Raw genomic sequence first — 22174 nt, forward strand, 5'->3', positions numbered from 1 at the left:
CTGCTTTATATTATTGTAAATTGAATATTTCTCTGTATTACACAGTCGGTTGGACAAAAAAAAGCAATCTGAAGACATCAACATGCTGATTATTTTCTTGATTAACCATTTTGTAAATAAAATGTCAGAAAATAGTGAAAATTCTCATTGGAATGTCCCATGGCTCAAGATGGTATCTTCAAATGTCTTCTTTTTTTCTTTCCATTCAACAGCAGAAAACCTACAGATATTCAGTTTGCAGCAAATCTTCACATTTGAGAGGCTGTAACTAACAAATGTTGATGAATCACAAAAAATAATTGTTAGTTGCAACCATCGTGGCTCACTAAAACTCTCCACTGAGCCAAGACTGATGAAACCTTTGATGCAGATTAGCCTCACCTACCAGTATAAGACACTTCTGGATACATTAGACCTTCATATAAAGACTTATTAGAAAATATTGAACAGTTTAATAAATAGTAAGTGAATATAATACAAACCACTGCTATCCAATTACTGATATTGTTATCTCACATTTTACTCACAGTGTATGTAGCGCACCTACCGTTGAATCCATCCTGGTTGAGATCACCGAGTGGAGCCAGCGAGGTGCCGAACCGGCTGAAGGCCTGTTGACCGAGGAGGTGGGACTGGCTTGGCTCCAGCAGCAGAGGGCCTCTCTGGAGGTACACGTACACCTTACCCAGCTCCTCCAGACGCCCATCAGACCCTCGGCGCATGAACATTGGAGCTCCCACCACCAGGTCATCCAAACTGGGCAGGCAAGCAAGGGGGCGGAGGACACATAAAGGGGAGGAGTATGAATATAGACACATACAGTTCAACTACCAGTAAGCCTTTTCAAACAGAACGCACTTCACATGGCTGCAAAGTATAATGTGTACCACAGAAAAGAATCAGTTCAGATAGTGATCTAAAGGTTACACTGACACTTTAAAAACAATTTTAAAAAAAGTTCTAAGAGTGCTTCTGCCAGGGTTAAGGAAGTGAAATTGGCCAATGGAGAACTATTGACAGAACGAGAGTGCAGAGATGTTCATGACACATTAGAGTGACAGCGTGACTGCACAAGCGTGGGAAACCTCCAAAAAGTCACACTGATGTCTCTGTTTCAATGACCTCATCGCTCACTTTTAGTCAACTCACCCATCGCTGTTGATGTCGGTGGCTGCCACTGCGTAGCCAAAGTAGGACCCCATCTGGAACGCATTACAAACAAGCCTGTAATCACACCACGGTGCAGAGATCCCTTTTTCTTTTTCATTTTCTTTCTCCATGTCCTTTTTCTCCTGTGTCCCCTCCACCACTACCACCACCACCACCACCCCCAGAAGCTTTCTTCTGCAATCTCTCAATCCCACAATCCCCCGGGGTCCCCTCTTCTCCCTTTTCATGGAGCTCAGTGTTAGAGCTTCTGTAAGCTGGAGGAGAGGTAGGGGGTCTGGGGATCGGGGGCTCAAACTCCTTTAAACTCACTCAGAGAAAACTCTCATGGGGCTTTGGTTTTTCCGGTTGAATTTCATACCATGTATGATAAATTAGGGTCACGTTTCATCCTTGGGTGACTCTCACTTCAAAGTGATTTGCAGTGCAGCCACGCCGAAATGAGTTTGGAAACCCTTGTGAAAAACAAAACTGAATATTAGGGTTGTCTTCCCGTACCGCACATGTGCAACACAGCTCATATCGACATAAATCAAACAAATTCACAGTGATACCCAACAGGAGCACTGCTTTCTATTGCAAACTTAAAATTGGCTCCAAAACGTAAGGTCATTCATTCATCTCCAGCATGGATGGTGTCACAAGAACTGCACTTAGCGCATCCCTCGTTTATGTTTGTCTGAAAAAGAGGCGTTTCGAGCTTCTCGTTGTCCAGGTCGGCCATGTTTTCTCCTTGTGTGAGGGAGCTACGTAACATCCGGTTGTGAATTCCAACGCGGAGGACGGCAAGAAGTCAAAATATTTGAACATTTATTTGGAAATGAATGTACTGTATCACTTTATCATACCAGGAAATGAATAAGCGTCCAACATTTTGAACTGAGAAACACTTTAAAGATAAAATGACCAAATGGAAGTGGAAATGAAATACCTGGAAAATCAAGACATTAAAATTCCTGAAATCAAACAGAAGCGGAGGAGTGTGGCTCATCGATTTGCTACTTTGCCCACAATGGTCCTGATACCATCAGAGATATTACATGGACAGCTACCTTGGTATAAACAGTGCGGCATATATCATTTTATCGCCAACCTAGTGGAAAGAGTGCAATTTGGACACCACATGGGTCGCTAAGCCAATGAAACATGGCCGAACCGAGATATTCTTTAATGGTGACAGAATTTGAGGTTTCATTCATCAAATCAGCAGGGCCTCTTGGACAAAGACCCTCTGGTGTGTTTTTGCAGCTTTGACTGCTCAGTCCGAACACCCACAGAGGAACCAGCGTTGACCCACAGAGAGCTGAGAGAGTCAATCAGCCGGGAGTTCACCTCAGATCACTCTCACTATGACTCAACAGTTTACTCGGCGCCCTCCACCCTGAGACTGACACCTCTGAGCAGTCACTGATGACCTCCCACACAGAAAACACACACACACACACACACACAGACAGACAGACAGACAGACACATGCTTTCCCATGTGTGCGTGGTCACATGCTCTTACATCTTGCAATATTTACAGAAGAAAGTGAAAGACAAGTCAGTTTCCTCATGACGTAGCTGGAATTTCCAACTTAAAGTACAGGTTCACATTTTTTCGAGTTTGTCCTAACACAATACTCACATGCCCATACGTACATTGACAGAGTTTTTTACCAGCTGTGAAGAAAAATCCATACAAATCCAAAGTACTCGATTTAAGTAAAAACACATTCCAAAGTGTCCAGCTACTACACTCTTAATACAAATGTGTAATCACCAAGCAGACACATATTGTGTTGTTTTCTACAAATGATGGTGAATAAAAACCTGTTTTGTTCTCTTTCTCAGCAAATGGACGCCACAAAGAAGAAAATCATTGCGACAGTTTTCCTAGATTTGCGAGACAAACTCCACAATGCCGCAGAATGAATTGATGCCAGCAAATCTCAAGTACCTTCCGCAGTGGAGTTGGAGCAGGTTCCTCAAGTATAATGCAGGCTTCAATGAGTTTATTGATTCAGATCGTAACACAGACATCAAAGAGTTTGAGCAATTCTAACATATTTTTCCGGTCAGGTTCTGAGCTCGCGGATGCCCAGATTGAAGTGATACATCCGGTAAGGTTGTGAGATAAGAAAGCTGTACCAAATTTTTCAAATAAATGCGCAGTCCTGTTATCTCATATAATGTTTTATCTGTTTGATTGGGGATTTTAAGCTGCACTGATGGCTCACGCATTTGTTCTTTTGTTCGTTGTGTTTGTGTTTACTCCAGCCTGTTCCCCTGCCAAGACTGACGAATTCTCTGAGGATTAGAGGCACTCAAAGCACTGATCCAAACGAAGGCTCCAGATATACTTACAGAATATGGGGCACCATACGCCCAAAAACCAGGATGCTACCTGTGCGGGTTGCTGTCAGCGATCTCGTGGAAGGACGAGGATTGTAAGTTGTTACATGAGTTGAGGTACAAAAGTATTGACATTGGAGTGACATGGGTTCTCTGTACCATACATGAAATTAGAATTTATAGTCAATGAATGTGCGAGGTGGGAGTAGAGTCTGTTTTCATGTTACACTTGGCTCCCTCCGGTTGATCGTAACAGTATTGGGTTTGCAACCTTGTGTACCCTAACTGTATCCAAACGGCAGTTACTGTCTTGTCTTTCCTGGAGCATATCTATGAGGTGCCCCTTTTCCGGTGAGAAAAGATCCAAAGTTGTTGAGCTCATCTCCGAGCTCCAGACTATGTCACAAGCACGCCATACATGTGTGTGTCCAAAGGGGAAGCGTGTAATTGAAGGAGTTAAAAAGATCTCTAACGCTAAATCTGGCAAAGTGTGAGTTAAAAAAGCTGTGGTTATATATTTGGGCAAGCGAGTAGGATGGGCAAAAGTGCAATTGTTGATTTTCCAGCGCCCCAGACCAGGCAAGAACTTTTTTTCCTGAATGTGTGGATACTGTTGCAGATATACAGTAGTTGTTCCCTTGACTGCCCTGTCCAGTCCCTCTAAGCCACCCCCGACTTTCTGTGCATCTGCTGTGGATCTTCATCTCTCTCTCTCTCTCTCTCTCTCTCTGCCGTGGTGCATTTGTGCGATGGGCTGCAGGTGAGCTTGGCTGATTGGCTGAGTGAATGATCGACTGTGTAGGTTATGCCAGCCTCCAAGTTTGCGGTTTAAAAAGTTTAAACCGGCGGACTCTCTTCTCTCCACTTCCAGCCACAATGTTTCTGCATGAGATATAAATACATCTGCTACTTGATGTAACAGCCCAGGCTGGGTAAAAGTGGGTAGCATGTTTGTTTAAGCCTTTTTAGGAGTTACGTTAGTGACTTTTGTTTTCCTTGTTTGAGTGGGTACGTTTAAGTTGCTCAACTCTAGTTCCCTTTTGCTTATTGTTTTGCTGTTAGCCCACCCTGAAGCTCAAAGATTCAAATAAACCTTTAAAAGGACTGCAAATCCTTCGTTGCTGGTGGTTCTCAGGAGCTGGGAAGTCTCATTTTTCATGTTGCGGCAGGGTTTCCCCCAGGCCGGGTCGTAGCACACCACACCGGGACTCACAAGGTGAAAACAACAACAGCCGCACGATGCCTTCACGAAGGCAACGCATTTAAAGTGTGACACGTAAAATATTTCACAATAGAGTAGTTTGCAAACAGCAACTCAAGCAAATTGCAATTTACAACTTCAAAACTTGCTTGGTGCCAGCCCATTATCATGTGATTACAGGAACCTGCATTTCCACTTGTCTTTTTGTGAAAATCTATAAAATGAGTAACACCATGTGACTAACTAAATAGAGAATGAGACAGAAATGGCCGTATCAAAAACTATAAGGAGTTCTATCAAATGCTTGGTACCATTGGATTAAAGACAACTTAAATTTCAATAATTTATGATCCAGTGTAAATCTGATATTTAGTATGTCAAAAGAACTTGTTTTTTTGCGTTTTTTTTTGAAAGATCAACTTTGCTCTTCCTTTTCTTTTCCCCCTGTTAAAAGGGCCTCTTCGCATGGACACTGAGTAATAAGCTCACAAGCCGGCCTCGCTAGCTGGGTAGCATGAGCAGCCTTGTTAAGCTCAGACTTAAAAGCCACAGAGGTTTAGCTACTGTGTCTGTCCCGTGTGAACATCCTGTGTGCAATTTGTTGATTCATTCTTCTTTATTTGTTTAATATTAAACACTTTTGGGGTTCCACACACAGGAAGTTGGTGGTCAATGGTAGACATTTCACACCTTAAAATGCGCAGCAGATGTCACGAGTCAAAGAACATTACCAAAAATACACCATTGCTGAACTGAATTAGGGACTTTTTGTTTGTAAAACAATTCATCTGTGGGCTACGTTTGACGCAACATGACTAATAGCTCGGCCGGTGTGTGACCGGCCAGCGCCGCCACTCTTCAGTACTTTCCATTATTTCAAAAGCGCTTGCTGAATCAGTGCAGTGACAACACTATGCTGGTTTCTGTCTTTGACTTACAGCTTTTAGAAACCACGAGCTGTGCATACTGTAAGCTAGACCTCTGACCCCGGTGTAGGCCTCCTCCCCCAGGGGCAAATTCCTTCATCTTCAGCACTCCTTTACACGTGCCACTTTAAATGTGCACCCACACATATGAAAATAGGGGCCAGGCTAGCACAGAAAATCTCCAGCCAGATGTGCACATACCTGTTCCCCTGTCAGGTTGAGCAGAGACTTCAGATCCCTTCCATCTAAAATGGACACCTACATTGAGATAGACAAAAAAAAGCATTTTTACTTCTAAATTGTGGTTCAAAATGCATGATATTGGATTATTCTACTAAAGCGTATTAATTAGTACTGCAGGTCTGAGTACTGCATGCATATACTTAATATGTTTTGTACACAATTTGCACAGTAAAAGTGTGTCAAATGAAAATGTGGGGACTCCTTACTACACCATACAGCATGAGTCCTTTTGGAACTCCTGTGATGAAATCTGCAACAACGAAAAACAAGGGGCAAAAGGTTGGGAGGGGTCATTTCAAGATGAGGCTGAAAACTACGAACTGAAATATTGGATGAAGCTTGTGGCCAACCAACTAAAAACACTGTTTACACACATTTGGGATCTCTAAAGGTTCTTGCTTCCTGAAAGACTGAATAATTCCTTTTTTGTTACACACACACACACACACACACACACACACACACACACAGTTGCGTGAGGGGGGGGTCATCAAACCCTGGACTCAGCCATGCATTTTTGGCTCTCTGTACTGTAAATATGACCCTCACCTTCCTCCCCATCCCCACTGAACTCGCCGCCCGCCACAGAGTAACCTGCAGGAAAAAATGAAGAGTAAAGATGAGGTTACAAGTGGTGGATACAATGAAAAGGTTTTATGATACATAATACATCACTGAAATCACGTTACATTAAGTTCCCTGGATCTGTTTCAGCTTTGTAGGGATAATTCATTAAGGATAAGTAGTAACAACATGTAGCAGTAGTGTATTTTTGTTGGTAGTACTGGTGGTTACTGGTAAAAGAACAAGCCTTCACATATTTGCCGTGTCCCCTAGCGTAATAACCTCCACCAATTTAACATTGCACTTCTGTAACATTGTCATATTCACAATGGACAATGGACAACACAACTCAACCACGTTTGACAGTTTGGCCAGAGATTCGGGTGTCCATTTGTGTGACGTAAAATCAGTTCCCCTTTAAGTCACTTTGGTGCTCAATGGTAGACATTTCACACCTTAAAATACGCAGCAGATGAATAATTTGTCTGCTCATAAGAACATTTCCAAAAATAAACATTGATTGCTGAACGGAATTAGTCAGTTTCTTGGTTTCTGGAGTTCAGAGTGCTAAATCTGAATCTGCCCAAGTCCTGGAAGGTGGGAGTATGAGCAGTTTTTCTGTAAAAACAATTCATCTGTGGGTTACATTTTAAGCAACATGACTAAAAGCTCAGCTAGTGTTTGACTGACCAGCACTGCCACGAGGTATATATGTGTGTGTATGTGCATATATGCTTTATTTATTTACTTTTCTATTTTTCACTTTTTTTTTTTCGTTTTTGGGTTATCTTATGTGCCTTCCAGGGTGGGGCGAGGTAAGAGGAACTTCAAAGACTGGAGGGGCAAATAAGAGCCCTTTGTCGGGCAGTGGATGAATGTCATAATATGCGCGGATAAAGTACCATGCCTGTATACTTATGTTAAAATGATCCATGTCCAGTGTAGCATGATAAGGACGATGACGCTGAATACTTCTACATCTTTCACAAAAGAACTGACTCCAAGTTTACCTTCTTCATTGAGAAAGGAATGAATGAGGTCCACATGGCCTCTCCGGGTCATGAAAACAGGCTCTCTTATGACTCAAAGATGAACTTTCCCCAAACACCCTGTCTTCAAGACGACATCTGGGTCATAAAGCAGACCTCAGATTGGACACTAACGGAAGTGAAGTGACAATTGGCCAATTTACAACATCTGATGACTGCTAATACTCCCACCCTCCAGGACTTGGGCAGATTCAGATTTAGCACTCTGAACTCCAGAACGCCTTACAGAATGAACTGAAACGTGCATGTCTACCCCCCCTAACAAAGAAACGTTTTTAAATATAAATATGGATTATTTCTGCTAGCTGCAGTTGAGGGTCCTCGCTCCACTTTATTTTGTACCAATTTGTATTTAGGACGATGCTACATACTTTTGGCTCTGCCTTAATTGTGAGGTATGATCTGCTGTAGCAGCATTACAATCTGTCATCCTAACCTCCAGTGTTGATGAATACAAATTTTGATCACAAAAATGATCCTATTTGCCTCAAGTGTACTTCCTCACCCAGGTAACTGTCATCATAGCTCCCCTGCACCTGTCGCGTCTGGATCTGCCCCGCAACTGACAGCAGAAAGTACGAGGGGTAGTAGGCCTTCACAATCTCCTCTCTGGTGGCTGAGATCAGCTGACCTATAGGGTGGATGGGCAATAAAGGGTTAGAGGTCAGAGATTAAAATAAGACATGTGACTTTGGAACTCCACTGTAGATTGTTCACTGAAAAAGACTTCTGACTCGCTCAAAGGAAAAATCTATTGGTGAGATATCTCCTAAAAATCCATGCTGTTCCACATTCTTGGGAGCGTACCTTGCCAGTAAAAGCTGCCTGGTCCTCCAAGCACAACCCTTCCATCCTGTAACACACAACAGTAGCCAGAGCTCAGGAGTCCGTGTGTCACCAGTTTCACCATGAGTTTCAAACAAACTCTGCAAATCTGATGTACACAGTGAAATCCCCGCAGCTTACACCAGCCAAAACAGAGAAACACTGACTATGTGATTATGTAGAAACCAGCAAAAACTCCAAATATTATCTCTTACCTTGGTGAAGTCTGCACTAAATCCCCCCTGACAATAGCCCTGTCCAGCAGGTCCATGCCTTTCTGCAATGAACAGCACCAAACATGGGAAACACTGATATAAATGTTCTGTTTCATGAAAACTAAAAACATTCTGTTCGGTTGAGGGCAGCATTCTCCAGCGTAACTTTTTGTCACATTTCAATTGTTTATTGACCCAAAACCGAATTCCAGACCGACGCTTTGAAAACTAGAGAAGAAAACACAAAGAGTCTCAGCGTGAGCAAATGTGTCAAAGTGCCACAGCCAGTTCTTTGGTTTGCAGTGGTTTCCAATAACGTTACGTGATCTTTCACTTTCTATACTATCTTAGCTACTCAAATGCGGGACATAGCTTCAGCGTTACCTGGTCAACAGTGTTGGCTATCCGGCTCTGTTGATGAGTTTTAAAGAGCTGACCTAAATTGTAGACAGCTAAGATATGCAGGTAGCTGTGTTCTGAATATTTCACGAAAATGATTTCACATCAGCAGTAAAAAGGCCAGAAAACAAATAGGAAAGGTAAAAGTCTTTTCCTGTTCGTCCACAGAATTGCATTAGTATACTGTCAAAAACAGTGCAACGCGAAAAGATATTATTGATATTGATATTGATATTAATTGATTTTGTAACTCCTATTATTATTCTTTGCTTTACTTTGATGGGGGGGGGGCGCTTTGGGAGATGTAAACAGGAAGTATAATGTTACCATGGAGTTAGCCGTGGCCTACAAATTGAGTCCTGTTGTTTTAGCCTACATTTGTTCACAATCTGGACAACTGGCACCATTAAAAGTATGCCGAATCAGCAATTCGCAGATCCTGTTTGTAATGTGATGTAATGTAATTTATGCGCAATGGACATGAGGGGAGGCGTGCCTCACAGTTTGAAAGCCTCTGGTCGGGAAGGATAGCGAAGAAGTGGATTACGCTGCAGGAGTGCAGCCCGACAGAGCTTTTTTTAAGCCTTTTTAGCTCTTTCTGGTCTTACCACATTTACTGTATGGTTGAGTATGCACCGCACTCCAGTAACTAACAAGGTCTGATAAACCCACGAAGTTATCAACCAGCTGGTGAACATGGTGGAGCTTCTAGCACCTAAACACCTGGATATTGTTTGTAGGGGAAAACAGAGCTAAAAGGAGGGTTAATATTGGCCTTCCATTGATCAGGTGGACAGACACGCGATAACAAATGAATGCTAATGTTGCTAATGTTGTAGTTGGACACGTTGGCCAGAGCTCTCCAGGAGGTCGGCTATCATTGCGGTAACTCACCTGTTCGGCAGGGGGCATACTCCACAAACGTTTTGAGGCCGTCTACAGAGAGGTAGCAGGTTCCCGTCACATCGGCAAAGGGTGTGTCATGTTCGGTCCTCCAGTAATACCTGGGAGCGCAAGCCTGGAAAACACGCACGCAGAGAGACAGCTCCTGACCACATTTTCCCACCGAGAGGTGTTAAATTGACACTTTGCTGAGCTCTTCCGTCAAACATCAATTAGCATCTGTCGAGCCTTAGAGTCTTCTCGACATGCTGAAGTGATCTGATGGGGAACCAGTAAGAACGATACTCTGTAAGTCCGGAGGGTGAGGTCATTTTTTGACCAAAACCAAAAATACAAGTACACTTTGTGGGATAACAGGTTGTTAGAAATAGCCGCTGCTCAAGAATGGAATATCCAGTCCAGTGGGAGCCGGCCTCAAAAGTTTACTATACACTTTCAGGCAGCAGCTGTGTGCTGCTCTGTGTTCAATTTGCGGGGAAATGTATATGAAGTCATTTGCCACACTCATGGGTTAGCGCTCATTTCGCAACCCTTTAACCTTGTAAAAGTGGGGCAGCGAGGCAAATGTTTACAACAAACGGAAACCAATTCTGTTCCTTTATTTCCATGCCTTCTACATGAATCGTCAACTGATGATGATGATGACCTTTTGTCTGGGATGTACTGTCTATACAGTACATCCAGCAACCCCACATGGAGTCCCCATGCGCCCTGTTGAAAAGTTCCTGTAAGCGTCTGTTGTTTGGTGATAATGTGCACTAACACCTTGTCAACAGTAGATCAAATACATTCAGAAACAAATAGCTTGCATAGCATGTAATCACACAGCATAATGTAGGTCAACTATTCAAACAGACCAAGCAACCCTAACCCATTCTTACCAGGATGCTGTTACCATGGGAACGCACAGTAGCTCCAAACCACTGATGGGACTTGAACTCGACCTGAGTGTTCACATCATTTACGTAGAAATATCGATCACCTAGAGGAACATAGAGGAGAAAAAACGCGCTTTAGATGTACGCAGCTCTACAGTTGCTACACTTTCCTCAGAAACTGGGACTTCAGTGATGTCAGGAATTGCTGTTTTAACAAAGATCCCCCTGTCATCGGTGTTTGGTTTTTGTGCTGTCAGGGCTTCGTATGAAAGCGTTCTCCACATGTTGTTGGCTTTTTACATGGATATTTTATGGCCTTGTTCCCGGGGTCTGCCGTCTTAATCTATTCTCCACACTATGGCAGACATCAAATAGGGCTTGGACTTTGTTGTTACTGTAACCCAAACGGCTATACTTTATTGTCAGGATCTGTTTTTAGAAGAACTACTAAGGGGGGGGGGGGGGGGGGGGGGTGCTAGATGTGTGTGGTTGCCTGCCAAAGGTTTTACTTTTGCAACTTCAGCAGCAATACACCTCCATGATTTTTGCTTTCATCAAACTGGCTGTTAAAAGAATTCATTTGGAAAAACAAGACTAAGTAACATTTCTACTTTGATTGCTATTCCTGGTCCACAAAACTGTCCTATGGAACACTCCGAAAACAAGTTCTGACTTGGAAAACCAGTTCAGTTCCTTATCCAGGTGCTAAATAAACGTTTGTGATGTTGGGATTTGCTGTCGGATCCAAATTTCTTCTACATGCAGGATATTTTTCACAACCTACACTGAAAAAAAAACATTTTTGCCGTTAAGCATTCCTGAAAAGTCATTTAACAAATCCTGACATCCTCAACTTTCGTTTGTGCTTGTAACTGTGCAAGCTTCACTGTGGTCTATTCTCTGTATGTGCCTGCTGTCTCTAGCAGAGCGGTGACATTAAACTCTCCTGGCTGCAACTCAATGTGCCTGTTAGGTTAATGGAGTCTGGGCTGTATCCTCAAACACACCACGAATCCTGAGGCCCGTAATGGGAAATGCAAGACTACTGAGTGTAAAGGCGCAAGCATGTGTCCGTAGATATGTGTGTGAAGTGTGGTTCTGCATGTTTTTTTCTGACCCAAATGCGTCACATGTTCCAGAGGCTGTCTGCACGGAGTTTGTAAACAGTTTGTAGGTGTGTATTTATGTACGCAGAGTTTGCACGGTCGCAGCTCCCAGTCTGTGTAAACCGCCATTCGATATCAGCACGTCAGAGCGCGCGATAAGTGAGACCCTGTGATCCTCAAACGGTGGTCCTTATCGCTTCATGCATTTCTGATGGCGGTGATTATTTTTCTGGCAGAGCTGGGGGCAGCCTAGGTCCTCTGGGGTCCTTGTCCCCGTAATGACTCTGCCCTAATTAAAGAGCACTCACAACAGTGGGCCAGAGTCCAGCAGGAAATCAAAGCTCTGCGAAAAACGCCGCAAAACACAGTCCCATGTCCCAAAATGGAGACTTTAGTGAGGGGCGGCGTGGAGGAACGCCTCAGCCACCATTAAAACACGGTACAGACATCAAAGGCTGGTTTCAATCAAAACAGAGAGCCATTGGATTACGAGCTGTAAGACGGCAGAGAGCCGCACTTCAGACCTCAGGGTCAAACACAGCGGCGCTTAACTCGGGATGCTACCTACAGCTTCTCTCAGCCACTTTTATGGCTGGTTAAAGACAGCTGAGGGTGCACTACACGGTCCTGTCTCAACTGTTTAACAGCGCTGTTGAGGAAAGGGACATTTTTATTTCCTGGAACAATGTGAGTTACGAACCACCGCTGTGATAACGATGTCGGGAAAACGATCTCCCTTGGATTTTAAAATGTCGAGCTTGATTTTTTCACAGATCCCATTTTTATCTGCGTGGGTACAAAGAGGCCGGCCGTCAATCTAGATTTAACAAGACACCCTACCTTGCTTGTCAAAGTTGATAATGGTGCAGTTGGTTTGACTCCAGGGGCACAAGTACACGGCTCCTCCCTCAATGATGTTGGGCTGGCTGGTGTTGGCTTTCGGCGCTCCGATCAAAATGCTGATGCTAGACAGCAGAAAAGGGACAGAAAATCTTACATTGCGGTGAAGAACTGAGTCCAAAAAAAAGATCGCACCACGAATAACATTATTTGACCTAAAATGATGTGCATTTAACTTCTCTCAAATGTTTGTCATACACACGGCTGATGAAATAAGCATGAATCTGGACAAAACATTTGAAGGGTAAAAACAGGATGAAAGGTAAATGAGGAGCCAGTGATTGGTTGGATTCTTGATCCCTGCATATGCTTTGGATTTGACAAAAGAAATAAATTTTTTTTCACTTTCTTGCCAGTGAGTCAGATGAGAATATCGTAAAGGCTGTAGCCTGCTCTAGCCATTGTAATCTAACTCTTAGCAACAGTGCAAATGAGTGTATTTCCCCAAAATATCGAACCATGCCTTTAAACAGGACAGACAGGAGACCAAACTGTGTCAAGTGTTTTCGTGGCTTGCTTTCTCTACAGACATAAAGAAGGACTCTGCTGATTGGAACATCTAATGCACAACCAAAACAAGAAACGTTTAATCGAATTATTATAAAGACTGTTTAGCTAATGACTTTAATTACCCCAAACAGTATCAACAGTATAATCAATAAATCCGCCAAAAGCCCTACTACTAATAAAGAGAGTTAATAATGAAGTCGTTGATTTTTCCTCTGTCTGCAGCTCACAATTCTCTGATTTACCCCACTCTGACATTTCACTGAATAACTCCAAATGTTGTCTTGTCCTTTAGAAGAATCCGTCCGATTGATATTCAGCGGGTTATTTGCGATCTTGGCTCAGCTAGCAGTGCTGGTCCAGACGGCTTTAGAGATTAACCAAACTTGCCTCTCGTGTTCTGCCGTATCCTCTGACTCATTCGATGCATCTTTAGCCACACGTGACATCCAATTAACTTGGAAAGGTTACGCCATTGCATAAAGGTGGTGATCCTCTCTATCTCAACAACTATAGACATATTTCCATTATTAACAGTAGAGCAAAAGTGTCTGAAAAGTTCATTTTCAGTCAACATGTTAAGGACTCTCACATCGTATCTCCATACCAATCTAGTTTCAGAACTAACTTCCCTACACACCGCTGCTCTTTTAAAATCTACCGATGGGGGAGCGCGGTCCTAGACCTGCTCTATATGGAAAGTGTCATGAGATCACTTTTGTGGTGATTTTTGACTGAATTGCATTGTATCCTCTCCATTGGAGAACAAGATGCTTCCAGGTGCCATACTCATAGATCTTACTGAGGCTTTTGACATGGCTGACCACTACCTCCTCCTTGACTAACTTTGTGCTATTGGTCTTTCAAAACCTTCTTTACTTTCAAACTTTCTTCAAAGCCCCATATTGACTCAGTAATAAAGACAATTGCAGCCTGAGAATATTATATCGCTCTATAAACTGTTTCGCCCTACAGGTCAGGACAGTAGTTATTCCGCGGTTGATATTACCAATACTAGATTATGCAGATGTATCAGAATAACTGAGAAACAAATCTTCGTCCTCACAATGTAGTTTGCAACAGTCTCCGTAGATTTGTTTTGAGGTGTCCTCGTAGAACCCAGAAGGGGTTTATCCTTCTAATAAATGTGTATAAAGAAGTAGTACCAAGGCCGACTTCTCCTAGCCTGGGAACCAGACGTATCTGAGAGCTCATGTTTTATTTGCTCTGGCAGATGCGTCTGGCCCCCCCCCCTCCTATTCAGACAGATTTCCAGCTGACCTGGCCCGGGGACAGGCCAATCACAACCGTTTATCTAAAATGGGGCGGGTTTGATACGATGACTGACGGAGGAGCGCCGCTGAGGCATTTTCGTGAGCAACCAAGACCGTGGCTGCCGCTGATGTGGAACGTTCTGCTGAATGTGCTGCCACATCAGTGTTAAACAAACTGGACGGTTAGTTTTCTCTATTGCTGACTACACCATCACGACTCATCTCTGCGTGCTGTGGTCTGTTTATATTTTTCCGTCGCTCGGCGCTACGTCACGTTTCGTTGCTCTGATTGGTTGTAGGTCTATCCAGAGGCATGTTGGTCTGCGCCTGTTGATGGCGCCCCTTAGAAATCGAAAATGAACGGAGAGGTTCCATATAAATTCGCATTTGCGCAAGACTTCTCCCTTATCTTCCTGTGCTCCGGTTTATGGGGGCTTAAAGGGTACGGTGCAACTGTTCCTCGTATGGGTATTAAAAGTACATTTAAAGATCAGTTTGCAGCTATTACCTCAGTGGCTGTATTTCTGCAGGTACCTGCCATTATCACTAAGAGTTAGATACAGGACAAACACTCGATGTCCAGCATTGCTGCTCTACTATGTTCACCAACTTGTTGCTGATGATGTTGATTTTGTCTGTCTGCTGTTTGCTGAGCAGTTAGTGAACAGCAGATTTATCGCTTCTTAACTTCGGCCCGCTGCTGCTTGAAACAATGCTGATGAGAGCCGTGAGAGTGGACCGAAACAGTCAAGCTGTGGGCCTGTAAAGCCAAAACAATGAGCTGAAAGATGCTAAAAACGTAATAATACTGTCTATCTGCTGTCTGCTCGCATGGATGCATGCGTGAATATCGTGCTGGCACTCCCACAGTACAAATATACAAGTGTGCGTGTACATGTGAGCATGCATTACAAATAAGCTATGCTTTCAAGGTTTTCAGACAGGCCTGCTAAAAAGGCCCGGCCCAGAGCGAATGGCACAACTTAAGACACTGGTGACTGATGACATTAGCAGAGATCAGACAGACTCTTAACCCCCCCCACCCCACCCATCCCCCAAATTGTCTGGAGAGTACAAGAGGAATATTTACATGGCTGGATAAGCTTTCCCTTATAAACCACTCATTCCGCAGCCACTCAGCCGGCTTTCAATGGCCTTCTCTTTCAAGGGTAGAGGAACCAACTCCCACCCCCTGTGATCTCTGCTCGCGTGGATTTGTAAGGTATACCTTTGAGTGGATCAAAAGCACTTGTAAGGAAAACTTAACAGCGTACAATAGCCTCCTTGACAATATGATGTGTATCAGCGGGACGATGGATGCTTCGGCTGTAACCTGAAACAAGGATTCCTTTCCTTTAACTCACGTTCAACATGAACATCTGCAAACAGGGAAATGGCTTAGAGGCACGGCGAGGTCAAGGATTCAACATGTAATTTTTACTAAAGGATTTATGAGCTCCAGTGAATGCATTTACATTAGCCCCATTATTCTGAAACAAGTCATATCCTAATGGTGGGTCTTGCTCCGTTTAAATGTACATGTTGCATTGCTTCATTTTAAGGGGCACAAGCCAAAAAGATTGGGAACTACTAAGGTACAATGATACGATCTTCCATTACATTCAGTAATGAACACAATATATTGTATGTCCACAGAAACCAACAGAGCCTCTGTATCCCAGCTGACCCTGTTCAGGTTTCTCAAGATTTTATCTGCGTTGCTATAATAAACAGGATATGATGATTACATGAGCCAGATCCCCAACCCAAATATCGGCTTTGTTTGGTTAACATGTAAATACACACATTAAACGCATACGTATGTGGGTGGCCCAGAATAATCTGACACAACACTCAATTAGTGTGTTTTCTTTCCTCTGTGCTTAAGCACGAGATCATGACCGAACATCTAAGAGTAATAGAGATTAATGGGCATCAATAACAATAGCTAAGATCAATTCTGTAGTATTTTGGTGTAATTTTGGCTTAAAGAGCAACTTGCAGTTGTGGTGTGAGAACCAATGGAGAACTGGACAGGTGTCCTGCTATAACAAAACTAGTGCTGGTTGTCTAATACAGGCAGGAGTATTGATACTTAGACAAACAAATGCGCAAGTGTCTCATATAATCCCACACTACGTTTTTTTGTCACACATGCAAGCCACACACCCAAGCGTGAGAGCTAGCGCCGGACTTTTTCCTGTTAGGAAACTAACTGGAGGTCCTGACGGGCTGGAGTTTGTGCAACCTGCACAATAATAACACCATAACGAAAAATGGTGAAACGCAACATAAAGACTCTCTCATTGTGTACTAGAAAACATTTATTGTTGATGTACACTATTGTCGAACAATGCAAAGCGTAAATGAAATGCTACTCAAAGCTGCAAAAAATTCAAAAGTAAAGTGCACCACGATTGATGTGGGCACATGTACTGTATCGTACTGTACACAGTTAGTATGTAGTATGGAATTGGGACACAGCTGAAGTATTACGGCTCTATATTTGAGGTGGGTTTTCAAACCTCTCTCAGTCCACTTTTGGTCAAAGTTAAAGAAAGCATGTAGCACTGCCAATTATACTAAAAATAAACATAACATTTCCCTTTTTTGCAAAAGAAAATCTCTCAGTCCTTTATTACCAGCCCAGCTAATGCGCTAAAAATGTTCCAAACCTCCCTCATTGCTCGCTTTTGGTGATCTCAAAATTGGTCCAAGTGAGCCAGCTCTTCCGACACACTGGGCGCCTGCCTCCTGAGGAAGACTTATTGACATTAACTAGACATGCAGAGGTGGCATGGTGAGCAACTCTCAACAAGGCTCTCTCTCCAGGCCAAACGGTAGAGCAACCGAATGCACGACAACCAGCAAAAACAATCCCACCGGCAGAAAGAAAACATCGCCCTCATTCAGGAGAGCGTGCTTTCCCCCTGCTGCGTTGTTTACCCGCCACAAATGACCAGAGGAAAAATATGGAGTGGAACTAAGTTGAATGGCATGTAGGGAAATAAAAATTAAAAAAAGCAAAGTTTGCTGATGCTATCGGGCTGACCTGAATCACTTATTTTATTTCAACTGAACTTGGCTCAACATCTCAGTAATTACTCAACATGTCTTCTACCTAGAAGTCAGAAGCTTAGTTATGCAAACTTAACCAATTCCTCACGTGGAAAATATCTACATTCATTAAACCACTGCGTTGTGAGCCCTCGAGGAGCTTCTTGAGGGAAAACTGAGACACGGAGAGCTGATAAGGTGTAAGTGGGATTCTGTGGATCTGAGCAGTTTAACCTTTTACAGGAGCGGCTGTGTATCGTCCGGAACAAGCTGCTCTCCAGCAGGTTATCAGACAGAAAAGTGGCACAGCTGACAAGCACTCGATTTCTGTCATCACCCATAAAGGGGCTTTCAGGGGGGTGTAACACATCCTACAGAGGTCCTCTGCTCCTGAGCGACGGTAGCTGTGAACAGCTGGCTCAGAGGGTCTCGACATGCTAAAATGTATTTGCATTAGCCTGTTTTGGTTCAAACAGACTAGATTTACACTGGCAAAGTATTTTTCTACAGATACATAAAACTTAAACAGAGGACAATCTAACACACAGACACACAGCACTGACACAATTGCATTTCATTTCGAGAGGAGGGAACCTTCTCATTCCTCATTCCTGTAGCACTCAATACGCTCCGGTCTAAAAATGTAATAGACCTGATTTAATACAGACTGTTGAAACAGTGCAGTATAAGAGGTTAACTTGTCCTCCCCCTGCAGACAGATGTGTTTCACCCGAACATCACAGTGAAGGACCACTCGGTGTCACAGCTTTGGACCAGCGGCCTTTCGTGGTGTTTCCAGTTTGAACTCGAATAAAAGTGGAAAATAGGTGTGACAATCCTGTTTTTTATTACACTTCTAATTTTAGGACAACAAAGTGTTTGGCAAATGGAAAAGGTGAAATTGAAAATGTCTAATGGCACATACACCAAATGGAAAATGGAAAATGGAAAAGATACCATTTAAAATGCCATATGTCAAAATATTTTCATTTAAGCTTTTCCATTTCCCATTTTGAGCTTCACATTTGATGTTTCCCTTTTTATATTTACATGGCCATTTTCAATTTCATCGCTACAATTTAAGCTTTTAGTTTGAGCATTTCTTTTTCAGCTTTTGCATTTTCAATTTCAATGTCTTCATTGTCAACTACATGTTCAAATGATCATTTCACATTTTAAATTTGCTTTTTCAATTTCCTTTTTCTTTTCAGTTCATTATCATTTTATTGTAGTAAAATAACAATTATTTTTTATAGTTTTATCTCTTAAAATTTTCTATTTGGACTTTTAATTTCAATTATGACCAAAAATATCCTCCATACTAAACTGGAGTAAAGTTAAAAATTACAGTAAAGTTAAAATGTAAATAGTACCACTATTTCTAAATTCCATGAACATTGCTTGGTGTGTCTATATGTGATTTATGCTCGCTACTATTATGTTCTTTTTCCTCTCTCTCTTTCCCTTTCTCTCTCCAACCCAGCCGGTCGAGGCAGATGACCTCCCACCCAGAGCCTGGTTCTGCTCGAGCTTCCTGCCTGTTACAAGGACGTTTTTCCTTGCCAAGTGCTTGCTCATGGTAGGAACTGTTGGGTTTCTGTAAATAATATTATGAAGAGTCTGGTCCAGACTTGTTCTATGTGGAAAAAAAAAGAAGCCCTGAGATAACTTCTGTCATGATTTGGCGCTGTATAAACAAAACTGAATTGAACTGAATTGAATTTTCTCATTGTATATTTTATTGGAAATGCGCGGTGGCCTGGGAAGGTCAGGCTTGGGTCACAGTACTTGTTCACTCATACGAGGTCTCCCCTGATTGAATTGAAACGGCTGAACAACGGCCACTGTGGCAACAAGAGCCAATTGTGGGATGATGGTAAATAGTAAAACGTAGGGCAACAGCAGCACAAGTAGAGACGAGTAGTAGAATCAGCTGACAGTCTCAGTCTCACTTTGACTGAGAACAAATCCACTGCAACAGACAGACAGCTAAAAGGAACCCTGTCAGTTATTATACTATTGCACCACCCTTTACACTTTGTCTGTGTGTAGCCCCTGTTTGTGCCTCTCATGTAGGCTACTACCGTTACATTCGAGTCACAGAGCTAAGCGTCTGATTTTTCTGAAAAATGCCACGCGATCTTTGAAAAACCCAGAAGGTCATTTGACGGAACGTACTGCCATTCCAAAGGTATTTCCAAAATCCTCGAAGACTCTTCCAAACACGTGGAAAATGAATATTATGTCTGCTGCACGACAAAAAAAAAAAAGATTTACACCGGTTTCTCAAGGCTCTGTTTCCAATCCAGGTACTGGAGATACATCCTTTACAGCTACCAACCATGTTTGAATGAGGAGGAAAGAGGCACAACTCGACAAATCCTTCTTTTACCATTCAGTGGGTATATATAAATATTGTTTCACACGGATGCCTTCACAACAGCAGTGTCGTTGCACGACCCTCTGTGACTCGGACGCGATGGTAACACGAGAGGCACAGACCGTCTGTTTGCAGCTAATCAGCCTTGGTCGATGCACTTCAAACCTCATCCATATTCCGAGGTGGGATTATGTGCCAACGGCCGGAGTTTTCTCAGTGAGCCGCCAACAGGTGACGGTGCACGCTGTGTCTGTGAAGGGAGAACACGTTTGATCTTTGACTTTATCTCCCTGAGCACTTCCTCGTCTGTCAACAAATAACCAGAAGGAAACCACCTACTGTCCCTTTAGTGCATACCCAGAGGAAGATTAGCATATTTTTTACTTTGCTGCAGGTTAACCCCCTCCTCCCTAAATCACACACACACACACACACACACACAGACTTGTATGTCTGTTTCCAATCATACTTGGGCTGGATTCCTGTTTGTGTGTGTGTGTGTGTGTGTGTGTGTGTGTGTGTGAGAGAGAGCGAGAAAGAGAGAGAGAGAGAGATGTATGCCCATATGAGTGGCAGTTAACTTTATACCCTAACATTCCCATCACTGTATCACAATGAAATCTATTCAAAAGATTCAATGTTTACATTTTTGGAATGAGACTAAAAACCTGTTGTAAACATTTAAGTCCCTACATTTCTATTATGATATCTGATAAATGACCACCATGACAAGATCACTTAGAACTGAGTGCTGACTGAAGGCTTCACAGGAATGCTGCAGGTATTGCACAATGTAAAACACATCAAGTAAGTCTGCAGAGCTGAAAGACACAACTGGAACATTGTAGCGTGTAGTGTGTGGGCAGAAAGAGGTGTAAAGGTCACAGTGTACAGTGGCCACACGGACCCTGTGAGGCTGCAGCACAGGGACCAGCTTTTATGGTTCCCATAGTAACATTACAGGGTTACAAAGTCGTGATTTGGACCTGCAGACAACGCTGCAAACCGTCTCCGGCTGACCTCAAGCCTTGCGGTGATGCGCGGGGACTTTTACCTGGGTGGGCTGCCGAAGAACTCCACCGAGTAGCCGAAGTAACTCCCCCGCGGCCCGGTGAAAACGACGCGCTTCTCCGCGTCCAGGTTAAAAGCGGCGCAAAGCTGGACCAAGACCCCCACTACAGGTATGACCCACGCGGCGCACTGACAACACTTTCCCGCTGACCGGGTGGGTGAAAGTCCAGGAACGGTGCCCATCTCTCCGTCGGCGTGTCTCGTCTTTCATTGAACAGCCGATGCGCAACGCGCGTCATCCGTGCTGTTCCTATTATGTGGGGCAGTCTGGGTCCTAAGCATAAACTGGTGTCCCGGGTAGTCCCTTCAGCTCCAACAGGTCCGGTGTACTGAGTCAGAGTGAAAATGTAAAGAAAGACAGAGTCAGAAAGGGGGGGGGGGGGGGGGGGGGGGCAAAGAGACGGAAAGGAGGGAGGGAGGGAGGGAGGAAAAGGGGAATGATTGCAACCTCATTTGGGGTGGAGCTTTAAATATTACCAGGCAGTCTGGTCCCCAAAGAAAGAAGACTGCTGTAATGTTGTAAAACACGACTAGGCACAGAATCCCAACAGCAAAACCTCTAAGAAGTCAATTACAAACATCATTAAGTATCAGCAACACCTCTGATACTTAATGATAGTTCTGTCATGTCAAATAAAAGGGAGATGACAGAAAACATGCTGAGGAGATCACGTGTGCAGTCATTTGTGATTTGACCTGTGTTGCATGCTGAGAAGTCTCACGGCAGACATGTTTGACTTGTCGTGACAGGAAGTGGACAGGTGTAACTCCTGTCACTGACAATGGCTGCCAGCTCCGGTGCTCTGGCGTTGCGCATGATGACGGCTCACTGGAATGGCCAGAACTTTAGTTGGTTAGTTACGCCTGTCGCTACGAGTCTAAACGTGTGCTGTGAAAAGGTTGTATTCAATCATCAATCGTGCAATGCAGCGAGGTTTGACTTGACCCTGCAGTAAGTACAGGTAGTGCACAGTGGGGTTTTTTTTTTAGAGCTTTCCCCCCCCCTCCCTGACGGCAGCTGCCTGCTGCAGCCGGGAAATAATGCTAGAGCGGCGAGAGTGAACCAAAACAGTGGAGCAGTGGGCCGGGCAGCTAAACAATGAGCTGAAACTCACTATGAAGCTCCTGTGGCGCCGAGGCGAGCTGCAGATCCAGGTGATAACTCCCCCCCTC

At 43.5% G+C, this 22174-nt stretch overlaps 1 protein-coding gene across 1 annotated transcript in view; it reads right to left on the reverse strand.

Annotated features, from left to right (window-relative positions):
- Positions 1-21284, reverse strand: part of LOC139282364 (integrin alpha-5-like) — a 43358-nt gene extending 22074 nt beyond the window's left edge. Inside the window, exons 1-12 of the mRNA XM_070902037.1 lie at positions 20985-21284; positions 12653-12777; positions 10710-10810; positions 9820-9943; positions 8527-8588; positions 8294-8339; positions 7992-8117; positions 6423-6467; positions 6080-6123; positions 5832-5888; positions 1150-1202; positions 548-756 (exon numbers count right to left, since the gene is read on the reverse strand). Coding sequence (XP_070758138.1) covers positions 548-756; positions 1150-1202; positions 5832-5888; positions 6080-6123; positions 6423-6467; positions 7992-8117; positions 8294-8339; positions 8527-8588; positions 9820-9943; positions 10710-10810; positions 12653-12777; positions 20985-21184 — 1192 coding nt within the window. The 5' untranslated portion in view covers positions 21185-21284. The remainder of the gene's footprint in view (positions 1-547; positions 757-1149; positions 1203-5831; positions 5889-6079; positions 6124-6422; positions 6468-7991; positions 8118-8293; positions 8340-8526; positions 8589-9819; positions 9944-10709; positions 10811-12652; positions 12778-20984) is intronic.
- Between the last annotated feature and the right edge of the window lie 890 nt (positions 21285-22174).

The sequence above is a fragment of the Enoplosus armatus genome, chromosome 3 (genome assembly GCF_043641665.1).
Source record: "Enoplosus armatus isolate fEnoArm2 chromosome 3, fEnoArm2.hap1, whole genome shotgun sequence".
Lineage (NCBI taxonomy): Eukaryota > Metazoa > Chordata > Actinopteri > Centrarchiformes > Enoplosidae > Enoplosus > Enoplosus armatus.